Genomic DNA, 18,718 nt, shown 5'->3' on the forward strand with positions numbered 1-18,718 from the left:
TGGTGATATTTTTATTTTTCATTTCATTTTGTTTGCAGTATTTTTGTAAAACCCCAGATTGGATCACAAGGTTTTTTTTTTTTAAATTGATTTACAGTTGCTTGGGCTCCTTTTGTTTTTGTTTTTATTTTTTAGCGAACAGTCATCTCCTATTCTGATTCTGTCATGCGTGTGAGATAACTGATAGCTATTTCCATTTCGAAAACCCCTTATCATATGTTTCAGATGATTTTTAAGTGTAATTATTGTGTAGATCAATGCATCCCACTTGGCCAATTCCGAAACATCAACCTCTCGTACCCTTTACCAAAGTCTACACACATACCGAGCCATTTAAAAAAGAAGATTAAAAAACCCAAAAACATACAGAATTTATAAATCACAATTGTAAACTGTCTGGGGGAATAAAAGCAATATACATATTACTTAAATGTGCAGTAATTGAAATCGTTTAAATAATAAAACATCCAACCGCAAAACTTGTTTCATTTTCATTGGTTAGAAAAATCATGTGCTTGCATATGTGTGTGTCGTATGTGTGTGTTCACCATATACACCATTTAGGATAGTTATATTTGCGTCATTACGTTCTATCTAATCCACACCTGCCTAATAAAATTGAGACTTAGTGTCTCTCATAGAACACGAAAAACAGTGTAGCACAAAATGTCCTCACACATTATGGATGTTTAGCCTTGACCACAGTCACATGATCAAATTCCAGAACCAGAAATTTAAAACTCACATTTTTGGAGTTGTGTGTGTGTGTGTGTGTGTGTGTGTGTGTGTGTGATGAGCATACACAAATCAATCATCTAAATGAGGCTAATTCGATGCTTGCTGATTTCCTGCTCAGAGGAGAGCACAGAAGAACTTTTTCTCCCTGAAGGGGTTCTCTGAGGTGGGCACAGGGGTGATGAGGGGGTCCTCACAGGCGTGGGCATCGCAGTAAGCCATCAAGTCCGCAGCTGCCTTCGATACCTGAGGGCGCAGGAGCAGAGTTATTCAACGGTGCTTGATTCAACCAATTTCTTAATCTCTAGACCAGCAAGGAAGCCATAGCCTAATGGTTAGAGAAGCAGCTTTGGGACCAAAAGGTTGCTGGTTTGATTCCCCAAACCAGCAGGAGTGACTGAATAGAGGCTTTGCACTGTCACATAACCCCATAGCAATGGTAACTACGCTGTCATAACAGGGGGCATGCTTGTAGTGCTTCATTCAGATGAGTTAGTTGTTATTGATCAGTATGGGAAGGTTTTGCTGCATTTTTGGACCTGCAACTCATTTTGAATGAAACAAAGACATCAGATTTTTTCATTTACCAAAAAGAATTCATCATCGGGGGGAAAAAAACTAGAGAAATTACTAAATATAGAAGGGAAAAGGGGGGGACATTCAGTGGGATTTGGTGTTGAATGGAGAGGTGAAAAACCCCATGGTATGCTCATTTCATTTCCACAAAGGTAAGAATTCCAAAAAAATTAATTTCAGATCTGTAGCCGTGAAGTGAACATGAGCAACACAGCAGCTCGGCATAGCCTAACCTTCACTGAGACCGAAAAAGTGCATTTACATTCAGGGATCCTTCGGAGCGCGTGATTGGGACCCAGTCATTATGGGAAACACCTGATGCTGATTTGAGCGCAATCAGCACACGCATATAAGGACGCTGTTTTCACAGAGACTTTGTGAAGTATTCTGTCAGGTATGTGACAGTAGACGGATCTAAGTGCATGAACAGTGTTTATTAGCAAGCGTGATATTTACAAAAACAAAACACGAATGAAACCAGACACAGAGTCATAAACATGGCTACAAACAAACATGACAGTGATAAAGATAATGCTTCACTAATGCTACGTTCACACTGCAAGGCTTAATGCTCAATTCCGATTTTTTTGTGAAATCCGATTTTTTTGTGAGGTCGTTCACATTAACAAATATATGCGACTTGTATGTGATCCTCAGTATGAACGAAAAGCGACCTAAAAGTGTTCCGCATGCGCATTGCAGGATACGACGACGTCACACGTAGTGAGCATGGCCAGTGTTTACGGAAGTAAAACCGCCCGGTTGCGGTATGACTCATCCAATCTAGCTTGAATAGCTGCATCCCCCCAAATGGAAATCAGCTCCCTAACCTCTGCGTCCTTCCATTGAGAAGATTCAGAACCTTCACAGCCTGAAGCGTCCCTCGCATTGATGTCATGCGCAGGGGCGCAGATACGTTTTTTGAACTGGGGGGGGGACAAAAAACTGGGGGGGACAAAGCTGCCAGCAAACCAACCCCAACCCCGATATGCCTGTCAAACTTGTTGTTAGTAACCATAGCAACCAAGCTCGAGCTCGCAACCTGTGCAGTCTGCGCAGCTCAACCAACCGAATATCAGTCTTTGTTTTGTTTTATGTGAGTTGTTGCAACTATGTATACACCGCTGTGCACCTCAATAAACCGAATGGTAATTAGTCTTTTGATTTTTCCGTGAGGTTTGCCTTATGCAAAGAAAGACAGCATAGACGTTTTTTCCTCCCTATAAGTGGGGGGGACCGAGCGAGGTGAATTTAAATCTGGGTGGGACGAGTCCCACCCTCTATCTGCGCCCGTGATTATGCGCCATGTTGTTGTAACTTTTTTTGAGAGACCCGCCGCCTACTTCTGCGCAGAATAGTGACGTTTGTGGCTTGTTGATGACGTGCAAGGCGGATGAATGCGACCTGGCGGTTCAGACTGAAGTCGCATATGAAAAGAGCGGATAGGAATCGGAACTAGGACCACATATCCAAACGGCCTGGGTCGGATTTGAAAAAATCGGATCTGTGTCGTTCATATTGTCAATAAAAGATCGGATACAGGTCACATATGGGCGAAAAGATCGGATTTGAGTCACTTCAGCCTGCAGTGTGAACGTAGCCAAAGTTTCTGTGTCCTTATATGCACGTGCTGATTGTGCTCAAATCAGCATCAGGTGTTTCTCATAATGACTAGGTCTCAAGCGCATGTACAATGCGCTCCAAAGGAACCCCGAATGTAAATACGCTTTTAAGTCTTGGTGAAGGTGAGGCTGTGCCGAGCCGCTGTGTTGTTGCTCATGTTCACGTCACTGTATAAGGATGAGCACCTTGCTGCAGTTGTGAAATTCTCTCTCTCTCTCTCTCATTATCTCTAGCCGCTTTATCCTGTTCTACAGGGTCGCAGGCAAGCTGGAGCCTATCCCAGCTGACTACGGGCGAAAGGCAGGGTACACCCTGGACAAGTCGCCAGGTCATCACAGGGCTGACATATAGACACAGACAACCATTCACACTCACATTCACACCTACGGTCAATTTAGAGTCACCAGTTAACCTAACCTGCATGTCTTTGGACTGTGGGGGAAACCGGAGCACCCGGAGGAAACCCATGCGGACACGGGGAGAACATGCAAACTCCACACAGAAAGGCCCTCGCCGGCCACGGGGCTCGAACCCGGACCTTCTTGCTGTGAGGCGACAGCACTAACCACTACACCACCGTGCCGCCCCGTTGTGAAATTCATTTTTTTAAATTCTTTCCTTCATGGAAATGAAGTGAGCATAACATTGGGTTTTTGACCTCTCCATTTGACACCGAGTCCCACTAAATGGTTTTTCCCTATTTTCCCCTTCTACATTTAGAAATTTCTCTAGTTTTTTCCCCTTGATGATGAATTACTTTTGGTAAATTAAAAAATCTGATGTCTTTGTTTCATTTAAAACAATTTGTACATCCAAAAACACAGCAAAACCTTCCCATACCAACCAATAATAACTAACTTGGCTGAATGAAGCACTGCAAGCATGCCCCCTGTCATGGCAGCGTAGTTACCATTTCTATGGGGTCAAGTGATGGTGAAGAAGCAAGAAGCGAGGAAGCCAGTATTGGACACCAAACTTGTCTCATGATTGAATGACCTGGCAACCTGTCTAGGGTGTACCCCGCCTCTCGCCTGTAGTCAGCTGGGATAGGCTCCAGCTTGCCCGCGACCGTGCACAGGATAAGCGGTTACAGATAATGGATGGACGTACAGCCTGGGGATCTGTCCATTATCCGTAAACGCTTATCCTGTGCAGGGTCACGGGCAACCTGGAACCTATCCCAGCTGAGAGCGAGAGGCGGGGTACACCCTGGACAAATCTCCAAGTCATCGCAGGGCTGACACATAGAGACAAATAACCATTCACACTCACACCTACAGTCAATTTAGAGCCACCAAGTAGACTAATCTGCATGTCTTTGAACTGTGAAGGAAACCGGAGCTCCCGGAGGAAACCCATGCAGACACGGGGAGAACATGCAAACTCCACACAGAAAGGCCCCTGTCGGCCACTGGGCTTGAACCCAGAACCTACTTGCTGTGAGGCGACAGTGCTAACCACTACGCCACCATGCCGACAGGCTGTTAAATGCCATTAGCATTATGCAATGTGTTTTGTTACCCAGGCTTCATATTCAGTGTTCTGGTTGCTTGGTTCAGGTGTGTTGTGGACCGGGGATAAAACCAAAATGGGGGTCCTGATGACTGTAAAACTGACTGGAAGGCTAATTTAGAAAATGGGGTTCTTTGGATAGTTGAAGTTTTGAAACTTCCTAAAGGGGTTCTAAGTGAAAGCCTCTGTGAAAGGGAAACATAATGTGACAAAATGTGAGATTTTTTTTTTGTCTTGGGAGGTTTCTTTACTAGCATACCTACATACGATCGGTATCAAGACATGGCATAGAAAATTGATAGATGGATGGATGGATAAATGGAATTATGTGAGATTCTGTTTTTGTCTTGGGAGTTTTCTTTATACCTACATATGACTGGTATCAAGAAGTGGTATAGAAAATTGATAGATGGATGAATGGATGGATGGATGGATGGATGGATGGATGAATGAAATTATGTGAGATTCTGTTTTTGTCTTGGGAGTTTTTTTTACAAGCACACCTAAATACAACCCAATTCCAAAAAAGTTGGGACAAAGTACAAATTGTAAATAAAAATGGAATGCAATGATGTGGAAGTTTCAAAATTCCATATTTTATTCAGAATAGAACATAGATGACATATCAAATGTTTAAACTGAGAAAATGTATCATTTAAAGAGAAAAATTAGGTGATTTTAAATTTCATGACAACAACACATCTCAAAAAAGTTGGGACAAGGCCATGTTTACCACTGTGAGACATCCCCTTTTCTCTTTACAACAGTCTGTAAACGTCTGGGGACTGAGGAGACAAGTTGCTCAAGTTTAGGGATAGGAATGTTAACCCATTCTTGTCTAATGTAGGATTCTAGTTGCTCAACTGTCTTAGGTCTTTTTTGTCGTATCTTCAGTTTTATGATGCGCCAAATGTTTTCTATGGGTGAAAGATCTGGACTGCAGGCTGGCCAGTTCAGTACCCGGACCCTTCTTCTACGCAGCCATGATGCTGTAATTGATGCAGTATGTGGTTTGGCATTGTCATGTTGGAAAATGCAAGGTCTTCCCTGAAAGAGACGTCATCTGGATGGGAGCATATGTTGCTCTAGAACCTGGATATACCTTTCAGCATTGATGGTGTCTTTCCAGATGTGTAAGCTGCCCATGCCACACGCACTAATGCAACCCCATACCATCAGAGATGCAGGCTTCTGAACTGAGCGCCGATAACAACTTAGGTCGTCCTTCTCCTCTTTAGTCCGAATGACACGGCGTCCCTGATTTCCATAAAGAACTTCAAATTTTGATTCGTCTGACCACAGAACAGTTTTCCACTTTGCCACAGTCCATTTTAAATGAGCCTCGGCCCAGAGAAGACGTCTGTGCTTCTGGATCATGTTTAGATATGGCTTCTTCTTTGAACTATAGAGTTTTAGCTGGCAACGGCAGATGGCACGGTGAATTGTGTTCACAGATAATGTTCTCTGGAAATATTCCTGAGCCCATTTTGTGATTTCCAATACAGAAGCATGCCTGTATGTGATGCAGTGCCATCTAAGGGCCCAAAGATCACAGACACCCAGTATGGTTTTCCGGCCTTGACCCTTACGCACAGAGATTCTTCCAGATTCTCTGAATCTTTTGATGATATTATGCACTGTAGATGATGATATGTTCAAACTCCTTGCAATTTTACACTGTCGAACTCCTTTCTGATATTGCTCCACTATTTGTCGGTGCAGAATTAGGGGGATTGGTGATCCTCTTCCCATCTTTACTTCTGAGAGCTGCTGCCACTCCAAGATGCTCTTTTTATACCCAGTCATGTTAATGACCTATTGCCAATTGACCTAATGAGTTGCAATTTGGTCCTCCAGCTGTTCCTTTTTTGTACCTTTAACTTTTCCAGCCTCTTATTGCCCCGTCCCAACTTTTTTGAGACGTGTTGCTGTCATGAAATTTCAAATGAGCCAATATTTGGCATGAAATTTCAAAATGTCTCACGTTCGACATTTGATATGTTGTCTATGTTCTATTGAAAATACAATATCAGTTTTTGAGATTTGTAAATTATTGCATTCCATTTTTATTTACAATTTGTACTTTGTCCCAACTTTTTTGGAATCGGGGTTGTACGACTGGTATCAAGAAGTGGCATAGAAAATCGGTGGATGGATGGATGGATGGATGGATAAATGAAATTATGTGAAATTCTGTTTTTGTCTTGGGAGGTTTCTTTACTAGCATACCTAGATATGATTGGTATCAAGAAGTGGCATAGAAAATTGATGGATGGATGGATGGATGGATGGATGGATGGATGGATGGAATTATGTGAGATTCTGTTTTTGTCTTGAGAGTTTTCTTTACTAGCATACCTACATATGACTGGTATCAAGAAGTGGTATAGAAAATTGATAGATGGATGGCTGGATGGATGAAATTATGTGAAATTATGTATTTATCTTGGGAGGTTTCTTTACTAGCACATGTACACACGACTGGTATCAAGAAGTAGCATAGAAAATTGATGGATGGATGGATGGATGGATGGATGGATGGATGGATGGATGGAATTATGTGAGATTCTGTTTTTGTCTTGGGAGTTTTTTTTTACTAGCACACCTAGATACGACTGGTATCAAGAAGTGGACAGAAAATCGATGGATGGATGGATGGATGGATGGATGGATGAAATTATGTGAAATTCTGTTTTTGTCTTGGGAGGTTTCTTTACTAGCATACCTACATACGACTGGTATCAAGAAGTGGTATAGAAAATCAATGGATGGATGGATGGATGGATGGATGGATAAATGAAATTATGTGAAATTCTGTTTTTGTCTTGGGAGGTTTCTTTACTAGCATACCTAGATATGACTGGTATCAAGAAGTGGTATAGAAAATGGATGGATGGATGTCATGAATGGATGGATGGTTCGTGTTTGAATTAAAAAAAACCCTCAAATGTAGCCTTCAAACCTACTGAAAAGTCTGCCTTACATAAAAATCTAGAACAAACAAGTAGCCTAAATAGGTTTGAGCATAGGCCACTTTTAATTTGAGACTCAGCTCATGGCAACATTCACATCGACAGCAGACATTTTACATTTCAGTGGTGGACATGGAAACCTGATGGACAGTGATATTTCAGCTGAGACTTTCCATCTAGTAGAAGTTGCCTTTTATCTGCCAGGTGTGCATAATTAGGTAAACAGATGATCATGTGAATAATGCCTCTCAGGTTGCCGATGCATCCGTGGACACACACACACACAGACACACATACACACACATCAAACGTGAACCAAGAGTGCTTCTAATTTCTCCCTGATTTAAATTGCACCTTGTCGTTTCTTCTCCTAGCATCCCTTTCTCACTTCTTAGCTCTTCCTTCTGAGGAAGCAAGGAAAGGATGCAAGGAAAGGAAATCTGCATATACAGAACACGTTAAATGATACTTAATCAAAACATTATTGCACACTTATATATTGATGTTTTAGCTGAAACAAGCTTCTACTCCTCACCTGACTTCTCTGTTTTTATGCAAGACATACAGTATTAACTGACTTTTGTCCAAGCATATTGATTTATTGAATTGAGATTATTAATTTTGCATTAATTTTGGTTTCCTCCCACTGTCTAAAAAAACATGCAGGTCGGTGGATTGGATATGTGTGTGTGTGTGTGTGTGTGTGTGTGTTCATGGTGCCCTGTGATGAACTGGTGTTCTATTCTGAGTGAATTTTCCTGGGATAGTCTCTGGATCCAGTACGACCCTGACATACCTTGAACTTGAATGGATTAATGAATTTTGTTTCTGTGGTTATTGCTATTGTATCGTTTATTGTAATTTGCTACACGCTACAACAAAGAAAATCCTTGAGCACAGGAAACATCTGTGTTTCCTCGCTCAAGATGCTTTGAATTTCCTCCCTCCTTGCTGCATTTTAAGAATCTGGCGTCCTTAAAGATGAAGGATTTCAACTGATTTGTGGGTCACTGACTGAACGAGATAGGGTCAAGGAACCAAGGAGGCATCAGTTCGAGTTTTGGGAAGCACCCCTTGTGTTACAGCTCTATACTGAATGTAGGCTGTGCAGATTCAGGCACATTATGACTGCATAACCTGCATAGTCAGAAGGGACGGTAGAATTAGGCCATACCTATTAACCTCATTCCAGATTTGTGAATACGTTTAATATTAATTAGGCTGCCAGTGTATGAGTTTAAAAAAAAAAAGGGGGGGGGTTAAAACAATCCCTGTCTCTCACCTTGATCCGACAGAAACTAGCTTCGATCTTCAGCTGTTCCACCAGCTTCCTTGCCTGACCGACACTCATGGTGCTGTTCACAGGGGTGTCTCCTTTCATCCTGCCATATACAGACATCCACGCATTGGCAAAAACAGCACTAGGACAGTATAAGACTAATAACAGCACAAGTTGCATTTAAGTAAGAAGAATTGTTATGAATGTACATGAGTCGGTATGAATTGTACATCTTATTTGCCACAGGGACACACCTCATGCAGTGAATCCCCATTGCGTCACCATTAGGTATTATACACTCTTATAGTAATAATGTTTACAGGAATCAGGCAGGGATACGTAGGCCAGCGTCTCATCAAGCCCATTCTCTCCTTTACGACTTACATCTCTCTTATCCTCTTCACTTGTCCTTCCTTGAAGAGATTCACCCCACTAGTATCATTTCCTACTTCCTTTCTAAAACCAGCCTGCCGTGGAAAGCCCAAACCTCACCTTGATAAGTGACAATCTGAACGCAATCGATCACATTCCTCGTGATCACCTTTAATCAGATCTAGTCTTTTAGTTTGGCTATTTGTAGCTAAATTAAAGGATTTATATTTCTAGCTAAAATAATACAGTATTAACTGTTTTGTATAGCAAGCAGTTAATCAATAAGGACATGCGAGCGTCTTAGAATATTCACGTTATATTTTCTCAAGCTAGACAGATGAGTTGTATTAACCACCATCAGAATGCAGAATGCTGGCTTTTCATTTCCATATACTAGTAAACAATTACATCATCATATTTCTGTCACATATTTCTCAGAAAATATCTATAGACTCATTTTGACTCCATATATAAATACATATATCATGAATTGGCTGGAGGTAATAAACTGGGCCAAGCGAGTACATGGCAATAATGGCCACTTGTCCATTATCGACTGATTCCAATCAAATCTGATTGAATAAACTAACTGAAAGAAATCTGAATGAACATCATATATTGCATGCATTAAAACTGTGAAAATAAAGAACGTCTTTCTGATTTCAGAAGATGCAGAATAGAATAAGGATGGATGAAGGAAGAGATGAAGGAAAAAAGACCACTTGAGATCTGTTTCACCCAGTGTCGGGCCTTCTCATTTTCCCCCATCTCCCCTTTTTCCCTCTCCTACCCTTGTTGTGTTCCTCTTCTGGTGCTCGCCCTCCTCTTCTCTCTTTATTCCTTTTTCCCTCCGTGTGTTTGTCTCTCTGTGCAGCCGGACCCCACCCTCACTGACAGTATGGATGCTTCCCGGTTCTGTCCAGTCCAGTGCACTGCAATTCTGCTACACTGAGCACCAAGCTCCTGATGGTTGCATTAAAAAAAACGCCCCTCTGCAGTGAGTGGAACGAGCCAGGAAGAACCTGAGGGGCTCTATGATTCTGCGCTTTGGTATGTACCATTTCTGCTCCAGTTAGGTAGGATGAGGGGGAGGATGATGTGTGTTCGGATGAAAATACAAAGCACGAAGGCAAACTGTATAAATGATGGGCATGTAATATTTGGCATGAAACCAGTGTTCTTGAAGAGTTCTATGTGTTTGGTGTGTGTATTTCTGGGCACCAGTAAATCCTACTTCTTATAGCTCTGGTTACCATGGGAACTGCTGCAGTCTCAGCCTCTTTGTGTGAATATGTGGCTCCATTTCGCCTCAGTGGTCTCTCCCACTCAGATATTACAGCTCGCTCCGTCTCCATATGGCCACATTAACATCTCTGCCTATTCTCCTCCCCCCATCATCCATTCCAGCTCATGTTACATTTATGAACGCTACTTAATGCTGGATGTGGAAATGCCTCCAAGCTCACAGGCGTATCACAAGCTGCACTAGAATTCACTTTTTATAGAGAAGAATTATTCACTAACATTGCAAAAAATACCAAACACCTCACAACAATTTATTCACAAATTTAGTAGTCGTCACATTTCCATCATCATACAATTTTTAGAAAATAATCCGTAACCTTGAATTTTCTTTTGGATCGGCTTACGCTACAATGAATTTTCTCCATTTGAAAGGCAAAAGAGAAAATTACAACCCCAATTCCAAAAAAGTTGGGATGCTGTGTAAACTGTAAATGAAAACAGAATGCGATAATTCGCAAATTATCAACATATCAAATGTAGAAACTGAGAAATCGTATGTTTTTTTTTTTTAATATATGTACATTTTGAATTTGATATCAGCAACACGTTTCAAAAAAAGTTGGGACGGGGCATGTTTACCACTGTGTTGCATCACCTCTACTTTTAACAACACTCTGTAAATGTTTGGGAACTGAGGAGACCAATTGCTGTAGTTTTGAAAGAGAAATGTTCTCCCATTCTTACCTGATATACACTTTCAGTTGCTCAACAGTTCGGGGTCTCCTTTGTCATATTTTGTGCTTCATAATGCGCCAAATGTTTTAAATGGGAGACAGGTCTGGACTGCAGGCAGGCCAGTTTAGCACCCGGACTCTTTTACTATGGAGCCATGCAGTTTTAATATCCGCAGAAACTGGTTTGGCATTGTCTTGCTGAAAGAAGGAAGGCTTTCCCTATTTTTATTGACAGTTTACATAGTGTCCCAACTTTTTTAGTAAATAATATAATGTATTAAATATTAAATTATAATGTCTCATTCATCTCATTATCTCTAGCCGCTTTATCCTGTTCTACAGGGTCGCAGGCAAGCTGGAGCCTATCCCAGCTGACTACGGGCGAAAGGCGGGGTACACCCTGGACAAGTCGCCAGGTCATCACAGTGCTAAATTATAATGTATTAAATATTAAATATAGCAGTTGAAACAGAGCTCAAGTAGGTTCTTCATAGCTTTTATCCAGTAAACACTTACTTGTAGCAATGTTTTGCTATTTCTCATTGGTTTCAGAGATAATTTATTATATTTACAGTTGATATGTAAAATATAATGTAGTAACTCCAAAGAACTCCGAACTCTAAAAAGCTTTACAAAGAGGTCATTGTAGAATTATATTTAGATCCCTAATTAGTAAGCCAGAGGTGACCATGACAAGGAAAAACAACCTGAGAAGACATGCCAAATATTATATCGGTAAGAACATGTAATAGCCTGATATGAATTGTTGAATGGAAAATCCTATTATTAATTTATATTAATTAATTCATTCATGGGAGGCACAGTGGTGTAGTGGTTAGCACTGTCGCCTCACAGCAAGACGGTCCGGGTTCGAGCCCCATGGCTGGCGAGGGCCTTTCTGTGTGGAGTTTGTATGTTCTCCCCATGTCCGCGTGGGTTTCCTCCGGGTACTCCGGTTTCCCCCACAGTCCAAAGACATGCAGGTTAGGTTAACTGGTGACTCTAAATTGACCGTAGGTGTGAATGTGAGTGTGAATGGTTGTCTGTGTCTATGTGTCAGCCCTGTGATGACCTGGCGACTTGTCCAGGGTGTACCCCGCCTTTCGCCCGTAGTCAGCTGGGATAGGCTCCAGCTTGCCTGCGACCCTGTAGAACAGGATAAAGTGGCTAGAGATAACGAGATGAGATGAGATGAGATGAGATGAGATGAGATCTCTGTTGAGGTTCCAAGAAAGCTGAGGCAATACCAAAAGCTGACATGAAAACACTGCAGACTACTGATTGATCAGAGAGAATCGGATCACTGCGTCATCATTGTGTAAGACGGGACGTCCTGAACAAACCCTTCATTTTTGAATAGCGTGATATTTATTTATTATACTTCACTGATTATATGTGTGCTTTCATACAGTACTGTGCCAAAGTCTTAGGCACATGTAAAGAAATGTTGTAGACCAAAAATGGCTGAAAAAAATAATGAAATGAAATGCTTCAACATTAGAAACAATACTATAAACAGCAGTAAGCCATAATAAATGAAACAAAGTCCATATTTGGTATGAGACGACCTTTAAAAAAAAAGTAATTTCATGAAAAAAAGATGAAAAGAAAAAATAGCGGGACTACAACTTTTGCACAGTACTGTATACTGTATATAAGGCCGGGACGGTGATACAGCAGGTAGCACTGTCGCCTCACAGCAAGAAGGTTCTGGGTTTGAGCCCTTTGGCTAACTGGAGAGTTTGCATGTTCTCTTTGTGCCTGTCGGGGTTTCTTCTGGGTGCCCCAGTTTCCTCCCACAGTCCCAAGAATGCAGATGAGTTCATTTGGCTATTCTAAATTTCCTGTAGGTATGAATGGCTGTCTGTCTCTCTGTGTTGGCCCTACAATGGATTGGTGACCTGTCCAGGGTGTACCCTGCCTCTTGCCTGATGTCACCCATTGGCTCCAGCTTCACTGTGACCTGCGATGGATAAGTGACACATATTTTTCGAATAAAATAAATGTAATTTGTTATTTTATATCAGAATCAGAATCAGAAACACTTTTATTGCCAGGTATGTGGACACACACGAGGAATTTGACTCCAGTTTCACTTAGCTCTCATAGTACAAAAACAGATAAAAAGCGTATACACAAAACAAACAAACAAACAAACAAACAAAAAAAGGTGCAATAGGTGCATAGTGCAAACCAATCCAGGTAAGTCAGGTATGAAATAGATAAATACATATAAAGTATACAGTGTGCCCAGAACGACGGTATGAGTGTGCAGATATTTTACAAGTGATATTACTGATATGAATCTGGATTTTAGCTGTTCATCACAGAAAGGATTTTCCCTTTTGGTGCAATATGGTGCATAGTGCAAAGATGAAATAGTAAATATAAATAAGTATAAATATAATATAAGTAACAGTGAGCACAGAATGACAGTATGAGTGTGCAGATATTTTGCAAGTGATATTACTGATATATGAATCCGGATTTTAGCTGTTCATCACCGAGACAGCCTGAGGGAAGAAACTATTCTTGTGTCTGGTTGTTTTTGCATACAGTGATCTATATCGCCTCCCTGAGGGGAGAAGTTTAAACAGTTTGTGACCAGGGTGTGATGGGTCCGCAGAGATGCCCGTTTCCTGACTCTGGACAGGTACAGGTCTTGGATGGAGGGCAGGTTGACACCAATAATTTTCTCTGCAGACCTTATTGTCTGTTGCAGTCTGTTCTTCTCCTGTTTCGTGACCAATCCAAACCAAACAGTGATGGAAGAGCAAAGAACAGACTGAATGATGGCAGAGTAGAATTGTGTCAGCAGCTCCTTAGGCAGGTTGAGCTTCCTGAGCTGGCACAGAAAGTACAACCTCTGCTGAGCCTTTTTGATGATAGTGACTGTGTTGGTCTCCCACTTCAAGTCCCGAGAGATTGTGGAACCCAGAAACCTGAAGCTTTCAACAGCAGTCACAATGTTGTTGGTGATGGTGGGCTCCTCCTAAAGTCCACTGTCATCTCCACAGTTTTGAGAGTGTTCAGCTCCAGATTGTTCTGACCGCACCAACAGACCAGCCGTTCAACCTCCCGTCTGTATGCAGACTCGTCACCATCTCGGATGAGGCCGATGACTGTTGTATCGTCCCCAAATTTCAGGAGTTTAACAGACGGGTCTCTTGAGGTGCAGTTGTTGATATAAAGGGGGGAAGAGCAGTGGGGAGAGCACACACCCTTGGGAGGCGCCAGTGCTGATAGTCCGAGTGCTGGATATGATGCTCCCCATTCTCACCTGCTGCTTCCTGTCAGTCAGGAAGTTTGTAATCCAGTGACAGGTGGAGGAGGGCACAGTGAGCTGGGTGAGCTTGGTGCGGAGGATGTCTGGAACAATGGTGTTGAATGCTGAACTGAAGTCCACGAACAGGATCCTAGCGTACGTCCTTGCAGAGTCAAGGTGTTGCAGGATGTAGTGTAGACCCATATTTATTGCATCATCCATTGACCTGTTTGCCCAGTAGGCAAACTGCAGGGGGTCCAGCAGGGGGTCTGTGATGTTCTTCAGGTATGACAACACCAGTCTCTCAAAAGACTTCATGACTACAGATGTGAGGGCAACAGGCCTGTAGTCATTCAGTCCTGTGATATTGGTTTTCTTAGGAACCGGGATTATTGTGGAGCGTTTGAAGCATGAGGGGACTTCACACAGCTCCAGGGATCTATTAAAGATCTGGGTGAAGATGAGAGCCAGCTGGTCAGCACAGACCTTCAGACAAGAGGGTAACACACCATCTGGGCCAGGTGCCTTCCTGATCTTCTGTCTGCGGAAAAGCTGACAGACATCCTCTTCACAGATCTTGAGTGCTGGTGGGGGGTCAGAGGCGGGGGTGGCAGAATGGCAGGGGGTGTAAATGGGTCTTTAATGACTGAAGGGGGGAGAGGTGTGAATGTGTCAAATCTGCAGTAAAACACATTCAGCTCGTCAGCCAGTTGATGGTTCACTGTATAGACCCTTTTCAGTCACGTGACCTTCGTAAACGCGACCGCCATTTTGGACATGTAGTGGACTTCGGCTCGAATCGGTTTGAATGCGAGGAAGGCGACAAACATAAAAGACAAAGGAGCGAGATGCAGAAAACTGTATTTACTAGTTTACTGTAATTATGATCTGGCAGCTATTTACACCGGATCCAGTGTAAATAGCTTCCGGAGCCAACGTCCGAGCTTGCCGGAGCGCGCTCCGGCCGGCCGCGAGCTAGCGCGCTCCGAAACCTCGGACGTTGGCTCCGGCAGCTATTTACACTGGATCCGGCGTAAATAGCTGCCAGATCGTAATTACAGTAAACTAGAATGGAATGTTAACAGCAATGTAATGCCTTTTCTGGCTAATTTTATTCGTCTTACCTCCAACAAAGTGGTCACTACACAAGCGTTGGTGTGCCGCTATCCATCTTCTCCGTCGGTCAGCATCTACCGGGATCCGATAAAATGATAACCCTTGCCTTGTTTGTTGATGGTTACTACATCCAGGTGCACAACAATATAGTGGCATGATGGAAGTCTTGCTGAAAATAAACACTTTCTTTGCTGCCGTTCCTCAATGTTGGCTGTGGTAAACTACTGGTAGTACATGTCCAAAATGGTGGCCGCGTTTGTCGTGACGTCACGTGAAAAGGGTCCATAGTCAGTAATGTTCTGCAGGCCTCTCCACACTGACGTCGGATCGTTTGCTGAAAGGCTGTTTTTAATCTTATCAGCATAGCTCCTCTTAGGTGGTGTTTACATTAGACCGTATCAGCGGATCATCAGATTAACGTTTTTAAAACGATTCGCATGCACACAGCAACGCCAATACACGGATACGCTAATCACATGACTAATTAGACGGCATGTCACATGATCCCAGTGCATATCGGGCATGCGCAAGTCACTCACCACTTGCAAGTGGAAGGATGGCAAGCGAACAGCTTCTCCAGCAGATAAACACACCTGGCTGTGATGTTCATGTTCTCATTGAGTTTAAGCGCCTGAAGGAGGTAAATAAGTTGAAATGTGTAAATAAACCTCAGTGCGGCTCAGCGCTTCCTCCTGCGCTCCAAATCACTCCGCCCTGAACAGCGAGTGCCCTCTGGAGGGTGCGCACTCCGGCCCTGCGCAGCTCACAGAGCGCGCGAGTGAAGCGCACAAGCAGTGATTCGGGACTGAGCCGCTGTGTGTGTGATCACAACGCCAGCGAATCAGGAAGGTGGATGTCACAGTGACGTTGTCCAATGACGACGTCAGCTAGAGCTCAGCACAGCGTTTCCGCGTTCCTCAATGTTTACACAGCACCGGATCAGATACGAACTGGGTTGAATACGTGGGCCCTGGCGGATTCAAGTTGTTCCGCCTGTGGAGTCGTTTCCCGGCGTTTTAATGTGAACGGACAGTGCATCCGCGACGAAAACGAGACGGATACGGTCTAATGTAAACACCACCTTAGCTGCTTTCACCTCCATTGTCAGTGTGTTTCTGGCCTGATTATACAGAACTCTGTCTCCACTTTTGTAGGCCTCTTCTACCCCTTTTCCACCAAATCAGTTCCAGTGCTGGTTCGGGGCCAGTGCTGGTGCTGGTTCACAACTCGTTCAACTTTGCCCCTTTTCCACCAAAGCAGTTCCAGGGCTGGCTCGGGCCCAGTGCTTAGTTTGGAACCGGGTTTTCTGTTTCCACTGACAAAGAACTGGCTCTGGGGCCAGAAAAACCGGTTCCAGGCTAGCACCAACTCTCTGCTGGGCCAGAGGAAAGAACCGCTTACGTCAGTGGGGGGGCGGAGTTGTTAAGACCAACAACAATAACAAGACCGCGAAAGATCGACATTTTTAAGCGGCGAGAAGCTGCAGCTGTACAAACGTGAAGTCATCCATTATTATTATTATTGTTGTTGTTGCTGCTGCTTCTTCCGTGTTGTTTTTGCTTCGATATTCGCGCCAAGGTTTATGCAAACATAGCGACGTAACTGATACAACGACGTAATGACGTATACAGCGACGTAATGATGTGGCACCGCGAGCTATGGAAAAGCAAACTGGTTCTCAGCTGGCTTGCAAGTTGAACGAGTTGTGAACCAGCACCAGCACTGGCCCCGAACCAGCCCTGGAACTGATTTGGTGGAAAAGGGGTACTTGTGAGCCAGCTGAGAACCAGTTTGCTTTTCCATAGCTCATGGTGCTAAGGGAAGTCACATCATTACGTCGTTGTATACGTCAGTTACGTCGCTACGTTTGCATAAACCTTGGCATGAATATCGAAGCAAAAACAACACGGAAGAAGCAGCAGCAGCAACAATAATAATAATAATGGATGACTTTGCGTTTGTACAGCTGCTGCTTCTCGTCGCTTAAAAATGGCGATCTTTCGCGGTCTTATTATTGTTGTTGGTCTTAACAACTCCGACCCCCCGCTGATGTAAGCGGTTCTTTCCTCTGGCCCAGCAGAGAGTTGGTGCTAGCCTGGAACCGGTTTTTCTGGCCCCAGAGCCAGTTCATTGTCAGTGGAAACAGAAAACCCGGTTCAAAACTAAGCACTGGCCCCGAACCAGCCCTGGAACTGCTTTGGTGGAAAAGGGGCATCCTTTGTTCTGTTGAAGTTGCCTGAGTTTTGCAGTGAACCAGGGTTTATTGTTGTTGTATATGCGGAAGGTTTTGGTAGGCACACACATATCCTCACAAAAACTGATGTAAGATGTCACAGTATCAGTCAGTTCATGCAGGTCTATATATATACAGTGGTGCTTGAAAGTTTGTGAACCCTTTAGAATTTTCTATATTTCTGCATAAATATGCCCTAAAACATCATCAGATTTTCACACAAGTCCTTAAAGTAGATAAAGAGAACCCAGTTAAACAAATGAGACAAACATATTATACTTGGTCATTTATTTATTGAGGAAAATGATCCAATATTACATATCTGTGAGTGGCAAAAGTATGTGAACCTCTAGGATTAGCAGTTAATTTGAAGGTGAAATTAGAGTCAGGTGTTTTCAATCAATGGTATGACAATCAGGTGTGAGTGGACACCCTGTTTTATTTAAAGAATAGGGATCTATCAAAGTCTGATCTTCACAACATGTGTTTGTGGAAGTGTATCATGACACGAACAAAGGAGATTTCTGAGGACCTCAGAAAAAGTGTTGTTGATGCTCATCAGGCTGGAAAAGGTTACAAAACCATCTCTAAAGAGTTTGGACTCCACCAATCCACAGTCAGACAGATTGTGTACAAATGGAGGAAATTCAAGACCATTGTTACCCTCCCCAGGAGTGGTCGACCAACAAAGATCACTCCAAGAGCAAGGTGTGTAATAGTCGGTGAGGTCACAAAGGACCACAGGGTAACTTCTAAGCAACTGAAGGCCTCTCTCACATTGACTAATGTTAATGTTCATGAGTCTACCATCAGGAGAACACTGAACAACAATGGTGTGCATGGCAGGGTTGCAAGGAGAAAGCCAATGCTCTCTAAAAAGAACATTGCTGCTCATCTGCAGTTTGCTAAAGATCACGTGGACAAGCCTGGGCTGTTAGAAAAATGTTTTGTGGATGGATGAGACCAAAATAGAACTTTTTGGTTTAAATGAGAAGCGTTATGTTTGTAGAAAGGAAAACACTGCATTCCAGCATAAGAACCTTATCCCATCTGTGA

At 43.0% G+C, this 18,718-nt stretch overlaps 1 protein-coding gene across 1 annotated transcript; it reads right to left on the minus strand.

Moving 5' to 3' along the window:
• Positions 1–455: 455 nt before the first annotated feature.
• Positions 456–10,024, minus strand: gng3 (guanine nucleotide binding protein (G protein), gamma 3). Its single transcript, XM_060935204.1, has 3 exons — positions 9,860–10,024; positions 8,701–8,800; positions 456–981 (listed from the first exon to the last, which is right to left on the minus strand). The coding sequence occupies exons 2-3, from the start codon at positions 8,797–8,799 to the stop codon at positions 853–855; spliced, it is 228 nt and encodes a 75-aa protein (XP_060791187.1). The 5' UTR covers position 8,800; positions 9,860–10,024; the 3' UTR covers positions 456–852.
• Positions 10,025–18,718: the final 8,694 nt, after the last annotated feature.

The sequence above is a fragment of the Neoarius graeffei genome, chromosome 12 (genome assembly GCF_027579695.1).
Source record: "Neoarius graeffei isolate fNeoGra1 chromosome 12, fNeoGra1.pri, whole genome shotgun sequence".
Lineage (NCBI taxonomy): Eukaryota > Metazoa > Chordata > Actinopteri > Siluriformes > Ariidae > Neoarius > Neoarius graeffei.